The 23,786-nt window shown below is 40.0% G+C and overlaps 1 protein-coding gene across 1 annotated transcript; it reads right to left on the reverse strand.

The window, feature by feature from the left end:
* Window positions 1-679: 679 nt before the first annotated feature.
* On the reverse strand, window positions 680-23,192 carry LOC140354611 (serine/threonine-protein phosphatase 2A 55 kDa regulatory subunit B beta isoform-like). The gene is made up of 11 exons (XM_072439719.1): window positions 23,031-23,192; window positions 22,336-22,707; window positions 18,628-18,784; window positions 11,598-11,695; window positions 10,893-11,058; window positions 9,962-10,074; window positions 8,683-8,860; window positions 6,594-6,758; window positions 4,955-5,124; window positions 1,961-2,052; window positions 680-1,160 (listed from the first exon to the last, which is right to left on the reverse strand). Exons 3-11 carry the CDS (start codon window positions 18,707-18,709, stop codon window positions 866-868), a joined length of 1,359 nt encoding a protein of 452 aa, XP_072295820.1. The 5' UTR covers window positions 18,710-18,784; window positions 22,336-22,707; window positions 23,031-23,192; the 3' UTR covers window positions 680-865.
* Between the last annotated feature and the right edge of the window lie 594 nt (window positions 23,193-23,786).

Here is a 23,786-nt window from a genome sequence, read left to right on the forward strand (position 1 = left end):
GCCTTTGTACAGCTGGGTCTAAATAGGTTTGAAGGCAGCCAAGTCAGTCAATTTATAAACAGCGATAGGCTAAATCTGTTTAAACATGCAGCATATATTTGCTTGATTGTTGACATTATGTAGGTTATTATTTAGTTTTTTGCTTGACAGTTTGACAACAGTACAGGAGAACACTGGGAGCAGATGAAGGCCTGTGAAACACTGGCTAAAGCAGAAGGTGCAGCAGTTTGTGTCCTCACTTCAGACCATTACTCAGACCTGCTGTTCACTTAATGAACTCAGTGACCTCGGCTGAGCTGTACATTTCACTCCTGAATTATGGAGACTCTGGTTTCTATGTGCACTTGGGTTTAAACAGAAAGGGTCCAGGGTCACGTTACACAGCTTCATATTTACCATCATTTACATCATTCAATAAGAAGCGTGTGGAATTAGGTAGCTTGTACCGCCCCTTTCATTAAATAATGCCCTACTTTTAATCCATGCTGCTGGATAAAACAGGATTGTACAGAACAAAGAGGGGAATACATAGCTAGGACAAGGATATATCCCAAAAAATATGAACGCCCCAAAAAAAGTTAAATATTTGCAGTAGCCAAAAAAGAAACTAAAACAAAACATCAAGCACAATCCAGAGGTTAACAATCAAGAACTCCTCGGTTTAGACATTTCCAATAATCCACAATCGGTTGCATAATCCGGCCCGTTCCCGTTCTGGTCAGTTCTGGGAGCCCAGGGAGGACGTGAGGGAGTAAAAACCTAGACCTGTCAGCCTCTCTAGCTCGCGAGGCATATTCATGGGCGCGTTTCGCATAGTAGCATAGAAGTTGTGTGTAAACTTGTTCCCACGGGCGACGCCGGTCCATCAGTGCATCTCCGAGTTCAGTTTGTCCTGAAATATGTACAGGTTGTTGGTGGCGGCAATGGCGATGATGTTCTCGTTCGGGTGCCAGGCGGTGTGCAAGATCTTTTTGGTGAAGTCCAGACTGTCCACGCTGATGTCGTCCTTCCGTCTCTTCCCGCCGGCGGCGCAGACTCTCCTCGGCTTCAGGACGGCTCTGGGTTTGCTGCTCTCCCGCGACGCCTCCAGGGTCACGTCGCGCTTGGTGTTTCGGTCGAACATGCGGAAGAAGTTGTTGTAGGCCCCCGTCATGATCACGCTGGCAAAACATCGGGGAAAGAGAATGGTCAGGCACGTCTGTAGAACTTGTGTCAATCAGTTCAACCAACAGTTTCCAACTCCAGACAGTGAGTTTGTGTTTACGGTAACTAAGGTGATGGTAATCTTGAAATTATGCCAGAAAATCACTTAAACGTTGGCTATTAGGACTGGCACAAACAAGTATTTTAGTAGTCGACTAGACAAACTATTACCATATTTTCCGGACAATAAGTCGCATCTTTTTTCATACTTTTGGTCGGGGTGCGACTTATACTAATATTTATACTTATATATTTATACTCCGGAGCGACTTATATGTGATATTATTTGTTATTTTCACACTTGCAAACGCATTTCATACTACTGCAGCTTTTCTTCTCTATTATGCATTTTTTGGCTGGTGCGACTTATAGTCCGGAAAATACGGTATTTCTGTTGTACACACTGTGATTTTTAAAGGCTAAATATGGTGACTGAAAGGCTTTTAGATAGAGAATATATATGGAAAAAGTGTATTATTGATTAACATATGGATATTGTTCTTTTTTTTGGACATTTTGATTTAATAATGCTGCTATTTAATCCAGATATCGATGATCAAGATATCTTTTTGCCTGTACATAATCACAGATACAAAGCCAGATTTGGCAGTATATTTACTTGGATCGCTCCCTCTGATCAGACACAAACATTCTTACACGTTGTATTCTGGAATCTCTTAATATCCTGTGCGTTACAACACCACATCATAACGCTGTATTTCTCATTCATGCGTCGATACACACAATATGGACCCACCTGTCTGTGCCATTCCAGGCGCACTCAAACTTGTCAAAGATGCAGTCGTTCTCATAAAGTGAGCACAACTTGCTTCGGAGGTAATCGTGGACCTAGTGGAACAAAAAAAGATTGGTAAGAATATTAACATAGAGGTTTTTTGGCTTTTGTTTTAGCAATAATAATCACATTTAACAGTTTTATTTTGATGTTATTTTGAATACTGGGGCTATTGTTGACTAAATGAATTGTTGGTCAACTAAAGAAATGTCCTGCAGATCAAAAAGTTGAAAAAAGTAGCGTGAAACTGATAAAAACATAGCAAAAACATGTCAGTACCATGTATCAGACCCAAATGGCACTCACACAATAACTATAACTACTATTTTATACAGGAAAACGTATTAGGAAACAGTTTATTTACATGTAAAGGCGGATTTATTCCCTAACTCACCCCATGTTTTACAAATCCTTATAATCTAAATAAAATAATCTGTCGACTAATTCAAATTTTGGCTAAAACATCATCGACTGATTAACCCACTGGATTCACGCCATTATTTTCTGGGCTCGGCGGAGAGTACCGACTGGAATAACCAATAAAATAGAAACACGTGTCAAAACGCTTCTTCTAGCTTTCATTATTGTCTCCTTTAATGAACTGCCGAGGCCACAGAAAAGAGAGAGCCGCATTCCCTGACCGTTTCTACAGACAGTGACGCAAAAGGCTGAGACACCAACACCCTTCTCTGCATTAAGCCCCCCCAAAGTTTCCCATCCTGCATCCAGTCAGCACTCAACCACCGTCTTCAATCAATGAGCGGTCAAGCTCGGGTCAGCTCGTGGCAGTTCATCAAAGGCATTTTTTTGGTTTCCCCTCCCCATGGACGCTCCTTTTTGCACCAGGTGGGATCATACCGTGTCAGCTTTAGCACGAGATATGTAGGCTTTTTCCTGTCTGCACTTTCTCAGATTTAGAGCGCCGTGTCCTATGGGCCGCAGCTGGATTTACGCCGCTTTTTCACAGCGCGCAAGGTCTTTGAGGCTGTAAATTCAACACTGTCCTGAAAATGTTACTCATCGTGCACTTCCTTTGTGCCGCGGCCAAAGAGTCGCAGGATTTATCGCAATCAGAATCACAATTTGAAGGGTTGTAATTGTTATTTAGGTGGTGTAATGTGCTTTAGGAACTACAAAACATGTCTAAGTGAGGCCTTTATCAGCGTAAAACATGCTAACCCTCATTTAAAACTCTACAAACGATGCATGTGATTCTTTCGGTCGCACAGTTAACAGTATTTCTATAGTTTCTCGAGATTTAATGCTTCAGAAAGTGTTTAAAAGTGCACTGTGAGGTTAAGAAATAGTCCCAAATGCAAAACTACTGCATGATTGTTAAACCCTGCGCTACCACATCTTTGTCCTGTTATCCAAAACACATTTTCCCATCGTCCAATTTTTTAAGTCCCCCGTGAACCCTCTCGCCTCTCCCCCCTCTCTCTTTCCGTGGTGCATTGCAGATCTGGGTGTCGGACACTGTAAGGTATCCCTTCTTCCCACTCCTCTTTGTGAGTGGAAGCTCGGCGGACTATAAATAGCTCGAGTGCATCTTAGCCTCCCACTTCTGGCTGCCTTCAGACTTCAGGGAGACAACACGCCGCGGCTAGACTAATAAAACCAAACATCTCTAAACTAATAGCACTTTACTTACTGAAATATCAACAGCGTGGATCTGAACTGTATTTGCAAACACAGCGGCTCGCAAATCTTGTCTGAATGTATTGCTACGGCTAAGATGTTGCACAGTAAAGCATTGAACGTATCCAACAATTCAGCTGTTTATTATTTAATTTAGATGTTTAATAGCTGAAAAATACCGTGCAAACATGTATGCTCACTGCTTCCCACAGATCTGGGCTCTCATTTATAAACGTGCAGAAGTACAAAGTGTTATGTTCATGACTTTCCACATTAAGAGATTTATAAATGGACAACTTTACATAGAAATGTGCGGTATTTTCCACAGACTGTTAGGTCGCCTGAGGGGCTTTCAGGGACGAGACTCTCGTAAATGAGCGAATGTGAGGGAGTTTGTGTTTTGTCCCTACATGCACTCACTTTTAGTAAGAATTCCATGTTAAGTTTTACAAATGAGACCACTGACCTGTCACCTACACGTCTTCAAAGAGATAAGACATTTTTGGGTTATTCCAGGCAAAGCAATAGCATCTCCGTGGAGACAGGCGCTTTTGGCATGTAATCAATTAAATTATCCTTAAAAGGCTTTGCTGAAGAAAACACTATGATGTCAAAGCCATTTTACAGGGAATAAGAATGTATTTATTTAATCTATTTAATCAATTTTATTTAATTGTATTTATTGTATTATTGCATACATTTTATTTAATTTATTTAATTTATTTAATTTATTTAATTTATTTAATTTATTTTATTTATTTTATTTATTTTATTTATTCATTTATTTTATTTTATTCTTTTGTCTAATGATGTAATAACTGCTGCTGCTCTCTATATGGCACTGCACTACTGTACCACTATAGACGTGTAATACTCCATATTCCAGCCCATAATACTCTATATTCCAGCCCATAATACTCTATATTCCAGGCCATAATACTCTATATTCCAGCCCATAATACTCTATATTCCAGCCCATAATACTCTATATTCCAGGCCATAATACTCTATATTCCAGCCCATAATACTCTTCTATATTCCAGCCCATAATACTCTATATTCCAGCCCATAATACTCTATATTCCAGCCCATAATACTCTATATTCCAGGCCATAATACTCTGTATTCCAGCCCATACAGCACTTGAATGAATGGACCATTGTTCACCTGAAGGCCTGACACGTGAATCACTCACACGGGCGTTTGAGTAAAGGAGCTAACAAAGCAGCTACGACCACTGTGTCAACTGTGACTGTAGCATTGAACCAGGACAATTAGACTTTGCCCAAAAGCGAGCCCCCTCTTCCAAACACAAACCTGGTACGTCTCCAGGGGCTTGCTCTCCATGTTGAGGTCCCAGACTTTGGCCGTCAGGTAGTCCCTCGTGAGCAGGTAGCGGCCGCTGTGGCTGAATTTGACATCCGACACGGAGGAAATTATTTCTGAGAAGAACGAGCGAGCGCTGGGGTCCTCAGGCTCCTCGAATACTGCGGAGGAATGAGGGTGAGGAGGTTGTGAGGAGAAAATACTGCGTACTTTCTTAACGAGTCGGGGCAATAAAACACACGTCATAATGAGGTTTGAATTGTTGTGTTCGAAAATGAGGTGGACAATGTTCTGCTTGATTGACAATTAGCAGATAGTTTAACATTGTTTATGGTCAATTCAATTTGTGGGCCAATCAATATGAATTAAAATGTCAAAGGTGCATTATGTAACATGTTATTATTGCTTTAAAATAGCTTGTATAAGGTGTGTTCTTAAATGCCATGTTTAATGCCATTCTGTGGATCTTTCCAGGCCAAACAATGACATCTTAAAGGACAAGCAGGGGGCTGATACTGCACCACAAAACTTACATATTGCACCTTTAAACTAGGAATCGAATTTAATTGAATAATCATTTTTTGGACTATTCACACTCCAAAACATGTGCTGAGAGAAGAGGATTTATGTGACGCAAACATACCTTTAATCACCCCAAAATGATATAATAAACGTAACAGCAAACAATGTAAAAGTTAAATGTGATTTCATGACTTTTTCTAAGGACTGGAACTAGTGATGTCACGATTTCAATTTTTAGAGTCAAGATTTAACGATTATTCATGACGATCACATGACTGTGAGCAAAAAATAGTGAACAATTTCATTTTCTTTCATTCCTGTGGTCTAACATGTTACTATTACTCCGGTTTATGACCGGCTTTATGGCATTTTACTTTCTGAAAGACAAAATAAAGTTAAATATGACCAAACAGCTAGTTATTTACATTTAGGTCTAGTTTTTGGACTATGGATTGAACTAAAATCACAATTATTGATAAACTGAATAATCTTGACGTCCCTAGCTGCAACTAAGGATCATTTTGCTAATCGATTAGTCTAGCGATTATTCTTAGTTATTTAGAACGCAAAAGTCACAGATGAAAAGATAATTTACTCAATTTGACCCAGTTGAAACTGAAGTGAAGCCGTTTGAGGATCCTGGTAGAGAACATTTATGTATTTTCTTCAAATACACGGGATTTAGACATATTTTACATCATTTTCATGGAATAACGGCTCAATTCCAGCCTTAAAACTACTTTTCTCAGCTCATGGCACGTTTTGGAACCTACGTATAAACAAGTTAACAATTAGTCGATTACTAAATTGGTTGGCGATCGTTGTAATAATCAGTTAGTTAAACATCTTTTACCGGTAATTTAATCCAAATGTGTAAAAACGTCATATTCACCGGCCTCTCGTAATCTTAACAACTAATCGATTAATCAAACGAACAATCGCTAATCATAAAAACAATCGATAGTTGCAGCCCTACTTTAAAACCAATCGAAATGAAGCGAGCAACGTTGCATTCGCTTTGACAAACTGGCAAAGCAGGTGTAACTCCGCCTCCCATTGCGTTTTTTTTGGCGTCGGTGCAGTGAAACGACGGCGGTGGAAGGCTCACGTTTGGAGTGCTTGTCACAGAGCGCGGCCTCTCTCATGTCGCACAGTCGCAGCGTTCCTTTGCTGCTGCTGTAGACGAACAGGTTGCAGTGGTGCGGGTGAAACTCCGCCGCCGTGATCACCTCCGTCAGATCCTCCATGTTGGCGGGTTTGATGTCCACAATGTCTGGGGAACGGGCTCAGGAACACAACGAGCTCCAGGAGTACAATATATGCTCTGTTAGAATGATTGTTTATCCTACAAATACACAATATAATACAGCCTGTTTGCCACTATTGAGTTTGTTTTTTCATTTCTTTGTACCGTTTGTGTGATAAATTCTAGGTCGTCTTTATAGTTATAAATCGTATATGACACATCTATAGTAAATAATATTTACTATAGATGATTATTTCTTTTTACCAGACATTATCGGGTCTGTTTATGGGTAACGAATGATAAATTAGCTTGAAACACTCAATAACAAGATCAATGCAGAAACAAAAAGACACTCTATACTATGTTTTTTGTGTCTTTTTGAGGTAATTTTAAATGTCTTAATGATCAACAATACACTTAATAGTATTATATTTTCAGGACAATTACAATATTATGTGAATATTAAGTGAATCTAAATGAAACGACCGTCTTTGAACCTTGACGGTCAAAAAGTGCTGTATAAAAGTGACAATTGGGGCCAAGTACAGTAAGTACAGTAGACTATTGTAACAGTTATTTTGCATATTTTGCGTATTTACACTGTTATACAATTGGCCAACAGTGGAGCAAAATGCATAATATTTTGTGTGTGGAGGCACGTGTCAAGACTAACGTGAATTATTGATGGGCGGAAATAAAGAGTGCAATAAAAATACATCTTGGGGCAGACGGTTGAGGAAAAGGTAATCCGGACGTATAAATTGTAACGTGATAAATCCTGCGTGGGTCATGTGTGCGACTCCGACCGAGCTGGATTAAAACTCTGAAAGAAAGAAAAAAAGCCTGCAATATTTATGCCGCCTTTGAATAATTCATTAAGCTACATTTTTACTCCTCAAGAATAATATCCCCCTCCCCCAGCAGCGGCGAGTCCCTGTGCATTTCTTTAGACAACAAAGTGGGATTTAAATGAGTTTTGTAGTGTGGGCGTGTGAGTGTCCAAACACTGACTAATGAACATGTGCACTTATGATGCGTTTGATAAATCTGCTTCCAGTTTTGTGGGCTCAGCAGGACACTATCAACACGTATTTGTTATTTTTATTCGTTAGGCCGTAGTACTGTGGGCCGTAGAATCACACTTACTTCTTAACCACGCTTCAGTAAATTCAAACTTGAATATACATTATGATTACGCGAGTACATTTATTGATTAATAGTGTTAAAATAATAGTGTTTTGAAAAGTCAAATCTATTTTAGTCCAACATAAATATCATTCCGTCCTCGAGCAAACCCCATAAAATATACTGTTATTAATACAATGTGCAGAATATGGTATCAAAAAGGAATAAAATAAATAAAATAAATAAAATAAATAAAATAAATAAAATAAATAAAATAAATAAAATAAATAAAATAAATATAAAAAATAGATAAAAAAGAAACACAATAAATACGTCTTCATCTGTTTTTGCACTTGAACTCTTCCTGTATACTTTGCATTACTTCTGCATCATTTCTATTTTCCTTGCAGCCCATTTTGACCACTTAACCTTATCTACCTTATCTAACTCTGCCTTTTTTATTGTCTGTGCTTCTAAATGTAGTTTTGCTTTTAATCTTTTATACACCATGTGTCATATTTAGTGTAGACGTGTAAATGTTTTTATACCATTTTGCCCCAGGACACTCTTGGAAAAATGGTCTCGATTGCAATGGTTTCTTACCTGGTTAAATAAAGATTAATAAATAAATGAATGAATAAATACATCTATGAGGGATGAGAATTCCCACAAGATGAGACGAGACATGATTTATGAATTAAATTATGCAATCCAGCTACCACTTTTGGCCTTACTATTAATTTTTTTGTCATTGTAGCACTGTTTTTCTTCTTTCTTACTTCTCAAGATGTGAAAAACGCATGTAGGCGAGCAGTGCAAAGGATACTGAAGCTGCGGTCGGTGATGTCCAGGTGCCACAGGTTGATCCTCAGGTCGTCTGCGGACATGTAGGTCTCGTAGTCCGAGTTCACGGAGATGGAGTTAACGTGGTACGTGTGGGCGTTGGCGAAGACTCTGCGCGGACTCACCTCCACCATCAGGTCCATGGGCATCAACACGGGCACCTACACGGAGCGAGGGAAAACACTGTAGTCACTATTCTCACGACCGGCACGGCATCAATTAACACCGAATGCCAACACTTTAAGACAGGGGTGTCCAAACTTTTTTCACCGAGGGCCACATTTTGAAACTTATATGGAGCAGAGGGCCACAAACAACCCTACAATGTTGAATTTGAAAGTGAATACTGAAAGATTTTGCATTTGGCATTGTTCCATGAGCATCCACACCTTTAATAATACTTGGGACATTAATAATAGGTTGTGATCACATGAAAATGCTTGAATTCTTCCAATTTTATAGTAAAAAGTACTGCTTTTTGTTGTTTGGACCAACTTAGCAGGAAGCCAGAGGGCCAACAAAAATTGGTCTGCGGGCCGCATTTGGCCCCCGGGCCGTAGTTTGGACATGCCTGCTTTAAGACAACCAACAGCAGTAGTAAATCTCATAAGAGCAATATGAAGCTTCTCAGACCAGCTCCTTTAGATTGAAAGTGTCAGTATTTTAAAACATTGTCCGGATGATTTACCTTTTGAACTTTGTCTAGAAACGTTCAAGATCAAGTGAAACAAACGTGAAATATTTGATCCATTCAGCTAAAAATTCACAGTGTAAAATATTTGGCATGTTTTTAACTTGTGATGTTTGTGAATTAAATCAAAACTCTCGTACAAATCTGATGAATTCACTGTAAATGTGTGTGAAAAACCTTCTATGGTAAATTATAATGTGACCGTGACAGATTAACTAACATGAAGGGATTACACACAAAATCTTTATTATGCGACTATCTCTGTTTGTTTTCACGAGTTACTGCACCACGACAGGAACATTTGCGTACTGCATAATGTAGTACACGCATAACGGGACCAGAAACCGTAAAATCCTGCTAATCTTTGCCCTCAGCAGATGCTGTTGTGTGGACTGCAGCTGTAAATACGCTCGCTCCCCCCACATCACCAAGTACCTTTGTGCCAGTGACCCATTTCTACACATGGAAACACATCTGTACCTACTGACCCACTTAGCGAGCGACTCCATTGTATTTGTGAACAGCTAAGCACGTGCGCAGTGGAAATGCAAAGGCAGAAAGGAGTGCTCGCCTGCAGGGAAGTGACGGTGGAGATGTCCTTGATGCGGCCCTCCTCATCCTTTAGGTTGTATCCCTCTGGACGCTTGTCTCGCTCGCTCACCTTCCACAGCTTAATGGTCTTATCTGCAAAATAACAACACCAGCATCAAGATATCACATGCCATGGATCGATCACTTGTCGTTAACACGGAAAATGTGACCATCGGGGCTCAAAACATTTATTTTGAACTTCATTTTTCGAACTATATTGTGTTTTTCCACCTGTTATTATGGTATTGTGGTTTTAAAATTGACTTTTCTCATTCTGTAAAGCACTTAACCACAACATTTCCCTTGTCTATTGTGTATTTTGCACAAAATTTGAAAAACAAGCGATTATTAGTGAAACTATTGAGAAAAAACATGATCAGTTTAGGGCTTTTTTTTATTGTAGCTGTATTGAATAGTCAAATGTGTAGATTGTAAAGAGACCTAAAGAGACTCACAGGCCATCATAACTGGGATTAATATTACCATAGCAGGTTTTATTTTGTCATTTAATTCCAGTTGACAAAAACGCAAACATGACATGACAATGCAGCCCAACCAACACAACATCAAATTGGTTACAAGGTTTGACAAACAAAAGGTCTAGGTTTCTGCTAAAGATGTGGTGATCTTTCAGGCAGGTATCGGCCAGTCGATGTGACAGGTCGTACATATTTCATACTCTCAATCATAAATAATAAAGCACTTAAATAAATCAGTGAGACTGTGCTCTATAGATTTCCAATAATGGCATGAGCTGACATTGTCATTTTTTCAGCACTCAGGTCCTCAAGCAGCCCAGAAACCCTTCACTATCCGTCTTGTTGTCTTGTAAAATGCACCGTATGTCGCAAAGGAACTATTAAAACGATATAACACTTGTTTTGTTGTGGCTTCTGTGTGTTTGCTCGTACCGTTGGTGGACAGGAGGAAGTGCGCCGCGTTCTGTTGCGGCAGCCATCGGATCTTGTTGATTTTCTCCTCGATTTCCAAACTTTTAAGGTAGTCAAACTCGGGTTCATGGCTCTGGAAGGTGCTGTAGACGTTGTACTCTCCCTGCGAGAATGGCTCAGACTTGCTCTGTTGAAAAGAAGACATTGTATTTACTAAAAGAGGAAACGTGAGCACATATTTAACTGGTTAATGATGACAAATCAAACTGCACAGAGATGACAATGTATACTATAAGAATGACAATGTATTCAAGCATTATTGTCAAAATGTAATAATGTAAAAAGAGTTTATTCGACTTTAACCACGTCTTCTTTATTTCAGATTAGTGTAATTTGTATATTGGCAATTGTTTATTCCTCTTTGTAGCTGGAACAAAGACCAACATGCTTTAAATATAGAGTAAAATTAGCACATTTGATAAACATTCCCCACTGCAGTTTGTAATTTAGAAAAGTATAATGCCACCCACAACATTAATACACCTTTCACTGTCACTAAATCAACAACAGAGAAATCTACAGTCCATAAATCAACAGAATGACAAAGACGTCAGCAAAAACCAAAGAGTGACTCAGCAAAAGCTCAATTTATCAATGAGTCTGAACCGCGGATGGAAGAGGAACTGTGCGTTTGGTGGACAGTGTGTGTTGTGTTGGCGCTTGTACCTCGGGTTCTCTCTGAAAGATGACCACTCGGCCTCCTTTGTCCCCTGTGGCCAGGAGCTCTCCGGTGTGGTTGAACTCGACGGTGGAGATGATATCGGCTGCAGAAACCGAGAGAGGGCGGGACCAGGGAATAAAGAGAGAAATATGAGGAAAGGGGGAAAAACAGACACAGAGGCCATTAGCTAATTGACAACACATCATCATTCATGTGTGTAATCCGTTTATGTATATATGCAAATACATCTCCACACCAAGTCAAATGTCAGCGCATTACAGTGTAAGTGGATTTAACATATGCAAATGAATGCATCAAATTAGATTTATTTGAAGACATTGTGGAATGTGAGTTTGAAGAAACATATTTATACTTGACTCACAAAGCATGATTGTCCATGGCGTTCATACAGACTCTTAGCAATGATAAAAACTGGTCTGAGCTGGGATCAAACAGACAACACTCGGGTTTTAGGACAAGGACTTGACCACTAAGCCACTGTTGCCCCTAAAATGTGTACTGGTTTTGTGTATTTACCTTTATTGTGAGTTTTCTTTAATAATTTAGCCTGGCAATATTACTTTGAACCTATTTTTTGCGTCATCTGATTTGCACTTTGCGTAACAGCTTAAACTCTTAGAGATATTTAGAGGTGCACGACATTTGTGATTTGACAATGAACATGTCAAGTTTAGTTTTATTTCCTTAAACTACCGTATTTTACGGACGATAAGTCGCACCAGCCAAAAAATGCATAATAGAGAAGAAAAAAACATATATAAGTCGCACTGGAGTATGAAATGCGGTTGCAAGTGTGGAAATAACAAATAATATCACATATAAGTCGCTCCGGAGTATAAGTAGTATAAGTATATAAGTATAAATATAACTATAAGTCACAGCCCGGCCAAAACTATGAAAAAAGGTGCGACATATAGTCCGGAAAATACGGTAATTTACAATTGTAACACTAAACAGTCACACACAATGCCTAAAACGCCTAAAAGAACAAGTATCCATTTAAGAGCCACACACTTCGTCTCACTTTGTTTCACTTGTAAACACAGCAGACAGTGATGCTGATCACCATGGCGATGACATCAGTGCCTCTCACGCAGTTCCTCTTTGTTTTCTCCTGCATCACTGTCCGCCACAGAATCACTCATGCAAATCACATTAATAACTGCAGGGTTTATTCAAAAACATGAGCCGTCTGAACCCAGACCACAGTCGCAGAAGAAAACAAAGCTGACATTTCAAGTCAATTTGGTGATTACCACATGAAAGCGAAACGTGGCAAGCTAAACGCTCTGTTATGGAAAAGTATATATTTAATCTAAATTTACAGCTCTTTTTAGAACATAGAACAACAAAAACAGAACAACACAACAACAAAAACAACGTCATAATAACAAACAAATATTAATTAAAAAACATGCACAAATTCACAGCTCTTCCATCTCTATTTCTATTCAAACATAGAACACCACAAACAGAACAACAACAAAAAACATAACAATAAGAAACTAAAACACACACAAAAAACCACACAAAAAATTCACAGCTCTTTCCTTTTTTTTTAGAACATAGAACAACAAAAAGAGAACAACAACAACAACATAATAATAATAATAATAATAAAAAATATATAAATTTTAAAAAAGCTTCTCAGCGCTTCTCTCTTTCATTTTTTAGAACATAGAACACCACAAACAGAACAACAACAACAAAAAGCATAATGCATTTTTTTACACATAAAAAAACTAAATTCACTACTCTTCTCGCTCTCTCTTTTTAGAACATACAACACCACAAACAGAACAACAACAACAACAAAATACATTATAATAGAAAATTGAAAAAATACACACACAAAAACACACCAAAAAGCTAATTTCACAGCTCTTCTCACAGATTAGTCACACACATAATCACGATAAACCACTCTCACTATGATCTGACTGCACCACCGTCACCTCTTACTTGTTATTCACTCATGACATTGTTCATTTCATTGTTTTCTGCCAATAGTGTTACCTATGAATCACTCTCCCTGACATGCAGCATTACACACACAAATATCTAACACTTAACAACGATCACACTTGGCCTGAATGGATTATACACGTAAATGTTAATCACATTCTCTGTTAGGTTCAGTTTTGATAAACAGGAACACAGATCTCCACGGGCATCGGTTGTAATAAAAGTGGCCGGAGTAAATCGTGTTTACTGAGAAACGCTTCGAGCCTGGAGCTTTGCCCATTCCGCGCTGGCCTTGAGAGAAAATAGACGTTATGATGAAGGGAGACACTCCTCTCCCAGTATTTATTGTCGTTCTACTCTCTTTTTTACCTAAATTCCACTCCTTTTCTCCGCTTCATGGTCGTCTCTCTAAATTCACCGGTGTGTGGCGTGTACTCGGTCCGCCGCCTCCTAGTTATGCATGCGACTGTGCGCGTAGTGGCGGTGGTGCGGCTGGAAGAATGGGAGTGGAGGGGGGGGGGAGAGGAAGCGGCTGGGGAGGTGGCGGGGGTTTCTCCGGTGAGCAGGGGTTTCCATAGTAACAGGCTGAACCAACCAGTGGCTGTGATACTCATAACATTTGGCCGTATATGGTTGTCGGGAGAACGAGGAGGAAGTGGGATTCATCAGTCCGGCGCTCGCAGGGGGGGGACGAGAAATAATTACACCGCCGCCGTTATGGACACGGACAAACGGCAATGAACAATCTCAGGTGCAGGTAAAAGACTGAAGCAGGTATTGTAGAAGGGAAATATGAACTGCACACACAGACTAGGGATATCACGATTACTTGGTTAATCGATTATCTGCACAATATGATGGTAGGTACTAAAGAAAACTAACTGTGATGATTTTAGAAGCAATGTTTTGTCTTTTTAATGAAGCTAGAGTCATCAAGTTTTAAGCTTGATTTCCATACAAAGGAATATACTACTGTATTATATATTTTCTTATACTGATTTCGATGCCATACTAAAAATCAAAAATGCTCTTATTGAGTTCAGGTTTTAGATTGACATTCTCAACACAAAATTTTACTGTTTTCTTGATTAAACCTTGTGGCTTTATTCTGGTTTTGAGCTCAAAATCATCCTAAAACTGTCCCATTTTGTCCCATTAACATGATATATTTTTTATACTTCAAATGACTAGTATTCAAATGACAACTACTTCAAATTTGATACTAGTTTTATTATCGATCAGTATCTGATTTTCAATACTTTTGCCAACTCTAGTCTTGAGTTGTAAAGAACTTTTTATGTCACATGAACTTAATTTTAGTCATTCAGAAAGCGCAATTAAGTAAAGCTGGTCACAAACTTATCAGACAATGAGAGAAAATGTAATCATGCTCTCAGGAATTTGAATAATCGTTAAATTGTGCTTTTTCTCACAATAATAACACTAGCATTGGATATTGTGACATGTTGTAACAAGTGCAGTTCAAACAGTAAGAGCTAAACCAAACCACAAATGGTTTTCAGAATGAATTTTAGAGCCCAATCAATCGTGTATTTGTGTATCTGCCGACTAATTCCATTTGATAAATCACCGCCATCTGTCACTTTTACTGCATTTAAATGTGGCAAATTATAAAAACGATAAAAGCAATAAAACCTTATGCTTCCTCTCACACAGAAAAGCTGAACTGGCACCGTAGAGTGGTCATTTAAGCCGCTCAGATTGTGGTCAATCAGGGTCTCACACTGTAGACATGCCCTGCTCCAGTGGACGCCCCATTGGCATGAACGAGACTGACTCATCACCGCACAGCACAAACTGGGGAGCACGCCGACAGAGCAACGACTTTCACCCACTCATGTTGTCTCCTCTGTGTGGCCAAGTAAATGATGGAAAAACAAAATATTCATGAACTCACTCACTGACACTGGAAGAACCTCAAAGAAAATCCGTCCTCATAAAGAAGAGCGTGATTTAAATACTGTAACTTGTATCTCGAGTGTGTAAAGGTTTGATTAAATAAATATCATTTATCTTATTCAAATCCAAACATAAGTGTCTTTCAGTATTAATTTCCTGAACATAAACTATACAGAACATTAATCATTGCCATGCCACTCTAAACATAGTCAAAGTTCCTCCTGCAAAGTCTGAATTCTGCTCCAGACCACCTCCTTTTATTGGACTGGCTGAAGACCCCTTGATGGAATTTAAGCCAATTTAACCAATTTAAACTAAATGAATTGCTCAGCTCTGGTTTGAAGTAATGATGATGAAAATAATAATGTATAATAGTTTGGATTTATAGCTTAGTTCTTCTCCAACCCTCCACCACACAAACACATTGATATAAACAAGGACACAGTGGCATGAAACACTGGGAGTGAGGGGAAGATTCTTACTAACACATGAATTATGTTGCTTGATTGTAAACAGACAACAGAAGTTTCAATAAAGACTGTAAAAAATAATGAAACAGCAGCTGGGGCCAGGCCAGTGCACTCGCAGGACAGTTTCACTACTACCTTAGAGCAAGTCTGCACAAAAGTAACACCTTGAATAGAGCTACATTTAACATATAATGAGTCGCACAACCAACCAAAAATTGCAAAACATCTCTGCCAATCACAACTAGATATTTGTTCCAAACCGCAACCCTAGAAAGGTCAAATTAGTCTTAGAAACAATACTAAAAAGGTAAAAAAGTCGACTTCAATACAAAGGGGAAAAAAAACTGAAGGTAATTTTGGCCATGGAATAATACCACACAATACATGGAATAACACTTTAATACTACCATGTGGCGATTGTTTTCCATGTCGACACATCTAATCAGTATCAAGTTTCAATGCTAGTTTCATATCAATTAGTATAGATTTTTCCGTTAAAACCCACATCAGCTTTATGCGCCGATTAGCACCAAATGAAAGGGAATTCCCACTTCTATTCGGAGCCACTACGGGGACACACAGCAATTATAGATATCGTCACTCCGTGTCAACACGAGTGGAGCCAAAAAGACACATCGCGACGACCATCGCTCAGCAGGAGATGAGGGGCCCGGCTTGTGCGCGTTACACTGGTCCAGCTACACAACATGTCCTGAGCAAGAGCGCGGACTCAATTACCCTGTAGGGGAATAAACCGGTCGTGAGGTGGAAGCGAGCGGACTGCCGGAGGGGGACGTCAAATTGATCCCCGTCCTGCAGTTTGAAGCTAAAAAGAAAAAAGGGGGCTCTGTTTGTGTTGCCTGTACGTGTGTGCGGGGGCAGGAGTGATTTAAGTACAACCCAGCAGGACCACCTAACCATTTCTCCAAACATAAAATGACACATTGACGTAAAAGCCAGCGTGAGACTAGCGCCTGTGGACATAAACAATTAAAGTCGGGACATAAAAAAAAAGAAAAACCCTCTCCATCGCAAAATAAGGCTCTTTCAAACTCTTATCGGCCGCCTCAAATGTTAAACTGGCCAGACGCGGATAAATGTCAATGAAATCAATTGGATATTTCAAATGATTCAAGGCAAGGCTGGAAAATAAGATTAAGGGCTTAGCTGGTTTACACAATACAACCACCAATTCACTGCAGGAGAAGCTGACATATCAAATATACAAAATGCCTGCACCATTTCCTTGTCATTTTATCAGACCAGACATTTATGAGACGTTTGGGAGATTTCAGAGTGACACATTTGTGGTTATGTACACAATAACCAGAGGGAATTTATTCATGATGTGGTAAAATCAGATATAAAGCAATAATATAAAGCAATAATATAATCAATTTACATGCATGGATGGTGGTAGGCATCTTTGCATTTTAAAAGGACATTCTGGACATGTTTGTAACCAACGTTGAAAGCTTTGTACTTTCTATTATACCTTGTCAATGTCTGATCTCGTCTGATCTCGAAAGCTAAGCAGGGTTGGGCCTGGTTAGGAGTTGGATTTGAGACAATTGGGAATACCCGGGGCCACAGTGGGGCAGCAGTGACAGTTATAATTATAAATCAGAATCAGAAATGGTTTATTGCCATTGTCAATGAAGAAAATTCACAAACATAGGAACTTGCTTTGGTGATTCGGTGCAACATGAAACAATGAACAATGATAACAACAACATAAATAGAATCAACTAGGGCATTCATTGAAGAAAAACTATTTAAATGTACTATATACAAATATAAATTTGAACCATAATTTAACCATAATTTGATCCATCACTCACTGCACTGTTCACTTTCTGCACTACATCTGTAAATTCAACTGTACATTTGTGTACATCATTTTTTTTTATCCCATAGCAGATTTAAACTGTTTCTCCTTTTTGATTTTATATAGGTTGTTTTATCATTGTTCATTGTTTTATGTTGCACTGTATCACCAAAGCAAGTTCCTATGTTTGTGAATTATTTTTTTGATTCTGATACTGATTCTGAAATAGACTTACTATGTACACAATGTGTACACGACTTTAAAGTGACAGAGTCTGTCGTCTGGAAATCACTGAATAAGACACTGTACTGGCGGGACAACAACAACATGACAGTTTGTTCAAAACAACTATCAGGGATAAACAAGCACTCAAGTCATAATGATGATGTGTATCGCTTTGTCTTACAAATATATCAACAATATCTCAAGCATATCAAGCTGTAACATCTGGTGTTGTCAAAATCAATACAAAACTAAACTGATTTGAACAAGAATTGATACACATAATTTTAGAACGGTTTTGATCTATAAACAGCACAATACCACATAGTAATATTAAAGAAACTACTATTGTTTTGTGCTAAAAATTACATTGTATTGTCATTGGTAGTAGTACAGCTACCGTTACAAAGTCCTTCCACGCTGGTATAATGCAAACAAGAATAAAACGAATGGCACACAAATAGAAAAGACAAGAGACAAAGCGGTATGTGTGATATTTAAAGCTTACCCACCTGACTCATACAACAAATGGCCTTAGCGCAGATCGAGCCCGTGTGACGTCCCAGTGGGGTCGTGTGGGTGAATGATAAAAGAGGAGAGCGCACACACCTTCAGTGTAAGAGGCAAACTGCTCGGGCTCCAGAGAAAGGGCAGTGATGTCGGAGCACAGCACCTGGATGGGGCTCAACATCCTGGGGGAGGACTCCAGGGTGGAGAGGGATGGACGGGATGGGCGGAGCTCTTCAGGCTATAGCCAGGAGCAGCCCTGCAAAAGGAACAAGGATGGAGGAACGGAGGGAGCCAACGGAAAGGGGGGAAAGGGAGAGGAGGTCAGGCGGGGAGGCACAGGGATGGGGTGAGGGAGTGAGTTACTACATCACCGCTACTGGCCATGAGCACCAAGCAGGAAGAGCAGAGATGACGACGTATTGATTATAGCTAAAAGACTGTCAATTATAGGCGGGGTATTTGTAAGACATGCTGGAGACAGAGACCGGAAGCAGACTAGATTACATGTGTAGTACTGCCTGAGTAGGGCTGTCAAAAGTATACAAATCTAGATACTAATAGATACTAAAACTGGTATCCAAACTAGATACTCATTAGAACAAGTATTGATACTGAAACATAGCTCTTTTCTGAATGGTTTTGTATCAGAACTAAAATACCACAGGAAAATGTTAAAGAAAATACTATTTTGTGCTAAATCCTCTGATAGAGTGTATTTTAATATCTCTGTGGTGTGAAAATTGGTATTGAGTATCGAGCCTTTTCCTATGTATTGAAATCAAGTTTGAAATGTTAGTATCGTGACAAGACTAGCCCGGAATAAACATTGATTGTATAAATGTTTGTATTTATCCATATCCAGTCATTCAGCCATTTACTATGTTCCCAGTGGTGCCTAAAGAAGTTATGGCTGGACATGACTGGATATAATTTTTCTAATTCTATAATTTCATCAACTTGATTAGAAAATATGCAGAAACGTCATAATGCAGTTACAGATATTTATTTTAATTGTAATGTTTATAATCAGTGATTAAATTAGGTATAATTATGTCAGATATATTACTCTAGCTATTATTATTTTGATTAATCGATCAGTTGTTTCAAGCGCAAAATTCCTGTGAATGTGAGATTTTCACAAAATTTGACTAAAAATATAGCTAAAGAGATGCCACTTGAAAACATCTTTATAGGACTATATTTATATTTACACTACACTAATTTCACACATTTCTCTGTCTGAGTCGTAAAACCTCCTCTCTCAGCTCATGGCATGTTCTTGGGTCTCTGTACAGTTCAGAAAAGGATTGTTGATTACTGAATGAGATAATGACAATCATTGAAATCACTGATTAGTTGCAATAAATAAATAAAGTTGTTTCAGCCTTAAATTGTACTACATCATATACAAATGCAGTAAACATGTATGACCTGTCCAACTGTCCAGGGGGAACAGACAGCACTGAGGTCAACAGGAGCAAAGAGGGTTGAAGATGGCAGGAGGGGCGTTTTAAGTTGAAGGGAGGTTAAGCATCTTCCCTAGAGATAAAGGGCAGTGAAATCCCTGTGGGACAGTGCAGACAGACACAATGCACACACAGACACGCACGCACATGAAAAACTGATCGCAAACGCACAATAAAACACGCACTAAACCCCAGACGAGATGCACGGACATGACGTGAATGCAACTCAAGCGAAACGGACACTTTGCAAAAACAAATAGATAAAAAAATGCGTGTGCCCTTTCACCCTTTCGGCACGTACTTCCTGCTTTAATGAGCGCGCAGAGCCTCGGAGCAGTGTATTGGCTCGGCCTTTGTAGCCTTATTGGATAATTGTTTGGCAGGCGCACCACTTCATCATCACCGGGCAATGCTGTGTGTTGAGTGAAAAGATGGGGGGATGAGTTGGACAGACACTGGGAGGTGCAGGGGGATGGGGTGAGGCAAAGGGAAATGCTTTTGGAAAAAGGAACAGGTTTCATTTTGTGACCTGTAGCCAATGTGTACGGTTTCAAACGCTGCCTGCTGTATTATTGTGCTTTTTTATTTTGTGGCTGCCAACAAAGAGAAAGAGACAATATATATATATATATATATATATATATATATATATATATATATATATATATAATGTATGTGACCTAGTATCGTAAAAGCTCATCAACAATTCAGGTGGAATAATTCGCTCTGGACTGGGTTTTGTGGAATAATTAATACAGCTATTATTGGTGGGTGTTGACCAGCTGTCAATCATACTGGCTAAGCATGGAAAAGCAGCAGGTTTATTGGCGTCTGTTCCAATGGCAAAGGACATTTGGTAATAGATTTTAAGACGGGCATAACCTTTGAAGAAAATGGAATTGAATGTACCTGAATGTATAAGCAAATGTGAGATTATTCAATACGAGGCAATGCAATTTGTTGAATGCCCATGGCCAAAAAAGAAAAAAGAAAAAAGCTCTCAAGATTAAATTCCCATTATTGCTCAATCCTGATGTTTCTTTTTGCATTTGAATTTGAAAAAAAGACAGACTTTTAATCCATTTCGATCCATTTTACCCCCAAAAATCGACTGTCTCAGTTCTGCCCCAAAATACACGCTGAAACGACTTAACTCCCAATCGATTCAAATTCGATAAAGCGCACAGCCCCAACGCACGCCTACACAACACCAGCAGAACGTGTCACCAGTGAGCTTGTGTGCCTGGATAAAGGAAACGATGCTGCAGCGCCAGACCCGGGCAGCATAAATGTCTTTCTGGGGTGAGATCGGATCACAAATCAGCATGTAACACATTCACGACCCCCAGATGATAATCCGCTGTTCTGGTCGGAGGGTTGTGGTGAACAATGAGGCGACGTGAGGAAAAAGGGATTGAGGGCAAACGGACAGGCGCGCCATATGAAGCTCAAGCACAGGTGAGATTAGCGGTGTAATTGAGATTAGCGAGAGGCAGCTGCACCACTGTGATCCCGCCATTTACAGATGAACTAGATAGAAAGATTGATTTGAAAGAGGGATTCATTTTCTAAACAAATTCACCTTTTGCGATACTTTGAATTCAATAAAGCGGGGAACAAAGATGACTTTCTTTTACACGGCACTACCTAAAATGAATGTTTGTTCACCGTCGAACACAAAATACACCGGTCCGTTCTGATGAAAGAGCAATTGTTCTCGGTCGTTTTACATAATAAAAGGCCGTGACCTGCATAAAGATACAATTTCATAATGAGAATACTACAGTACACGTCTTGCTGTTGTTGCGCTTGTTTTGAGAGCAGCTCAGGCCTATTTGTCAAGCTGCTTATTGTCGATAAGACTGGAAAGCTGTGCTGAGCTGGCTTTACCTCCCAGACAGTTGAGCACACACGAGTCACACAAGCGTTTACAGTCTACAAACTCTCACATGAGCCACACTACTGCCCTACAAGTGGGGTACAAGTGCAAGCGGGCAATGTATCGAAATGTAGTTCATATTGCGAATGTTGTTTTTGACGATATGCAACATTTGAATATTGAGTATGTCGTTCATAGTTTTAAAAAAAGTTAAAATAAGGGTTTGAGGTGATATTTCTGCACTTTTGTGATTCATTTGACCAACATTTCACATTTGTCTCATCATTAAACCTCAACTAATACGTTTAAAGGCAAGTTTGAACACATTTCTGTTGGACTGACGTAACATCCGACTGAATATCATCATAAGGAAACTCCAAAAACAAACTGACATATACATTTTTCGTCAATATCGCCTACAACTACTACTGCACCATTCACACAGTTGTGTCACAGTCTTACCGTCAGTCACATAGTTGTGGTCTGGGAGGAAGCCGCGGTGGTTCAAAGTCTCGCTGGCGTCAGTGTCTTCGCCCATCAGTGGGGCCGGTCGGGGTGCCCGGTTTGGGGGGGCAGCAGCGTGGAGGATGTGGCAGAGCGGTGGCGGTGGCAGAGGGGATGGTGCTGGTGCTGGTGCTGGCGGCGGCGGCGATGGCGGTGGGGATTCCGGCTAAGTCAGTGCCCATGCTGCTGCCCGCTGACGCCTCCTCAGCAAAGGGGCGCGGAGCAGGGCATCCTTGACACGTTCGTGCTCGGGGGGGCGGGCAGTCAGGATGGATGGAGCCAGCCCCTTCGGTGGGATAGTGACATTCAGGAGCCTACACCAATTGAGACCTGCAGAGGGGGTTTTTACAAGTCAGTGGTGAGGGAGAGGGAGACACGAGGGAAGCACACCTCATGTCCACGCTGCATCTGCTTTGGGGATCTCTCATCGAACCAGACGGACAGCACCATACCTGGTCTCCTCCAACAGTTAAATCACGTCGTACAAAATATATAGTAACGTTATGGATGTGAATGGGGGATGGGGGGGTGGAGGAGGAAGAGGGATGTTTTCCATATCATCTGCAGTGCTGCTGTTAGATGCACAAACACACACACAGACGGACGCACACTCGCCGACACACACACCCGCAGCTCAAAAAGTCAAGTCATACCTGTGCGAATCCGTGAAAGATAACGCCACTGTCTTCTGGTGGTTTCCTGTATTTTCCACTATGATGAAGGAAAGGGGGGAGAGCCTGATAATCCCGCTCTCTGCTGCAGTCTCTGGCGTACGTCTGAGAGGAGAGAGAGGAGAGAGAGAGGAGAGAGAGGAGAGAGAGGAGAGAGAGGAAAGAGAGAGGAGAGAGAGGAAAGAGAGAGGGGGGAGGGAGTGAGAGAGAGAGAGAGTCCTACTGCGCTGGTTTGTGATGCATTGAAGCAGGTCCCCGCCTCTTCTCTCGCAGCCAATGGCCACGGAGCAGAGATGTGTCTGACCACTGACTGCAGGTGATTAAATATGGGAACCAACTGGAGATGCGTGGACGAGTGGGTGGAAGAGAGAGTGAGGAGAACATCTTTACTCGATGGTGGCTAAATAATAGGAGAAGTTGATTCATTTGAAACACTGCTGACGTGCAAATACAAAGGGAAACTGGTATAATGGAAGTTCACTTAAGATTAGCATTTGTACCGGGGGAAAAAAAGGACAAACTTGACTTCATAATGAAAGAAAATTACATACATTTAACATTCGATCTTGATCTTGATCATTCAGAACTAGAACTAACTCATAACAAATAGTGTTTTGTTGTATTGAATTTGTTTGCTGATTACAAGCCTTTCCCTTGCTATAGAATCGAGCTTGAAATTAATGTAATGAAAAAAGTGATTCCTTGTTGATTTGTAGGATTTATGGAGGACCTTTTTCC

Source organism: Eucyclogobius newberryi, unplaced genomic scaffold (assembly GCF_026437365.1).
Source record: "Eucyclogobius newberryi isolate DKJ021-1_F unplaced genomic scaffold, fEucNew1.0.hap1 SCAF_11, whole genome shotgun sequence".
In the NCBI taxonomy this organism is placed as follows: domain Eukaryota; kingdom Metazoa; phylum Chordata; class Actinopteri; order Gobiiformes; family Gobiidae; genus Eucyclogobius; species Eucyclogobius newberryi.

Bases quoted from the DNA above. Each gene is read 5' to 3' on its own strand.
- LOC140354611 (XM_072439719.1), bottom strand. From the start codon at position 18,709: ATGTTGAGCCCCATCCAGGTGCTGTGCTCCGACATCACTGCCCTTTCT. The intron at 11,696-18,627 runs GTGTGTGCGCTC...CGGTTTCTGCAG, and splicing joins GTTTGCCTCTTACACTGAAG to CCGATATCATCTCCACCGTC. The intron at 8,861-9,961 runs GCGAGCACTCCT...CGCTCCGTGTAG, and splicing joins CCACCGTCACTTCCCTGCAG to GTGCCCGTGTTGATGCCCAT.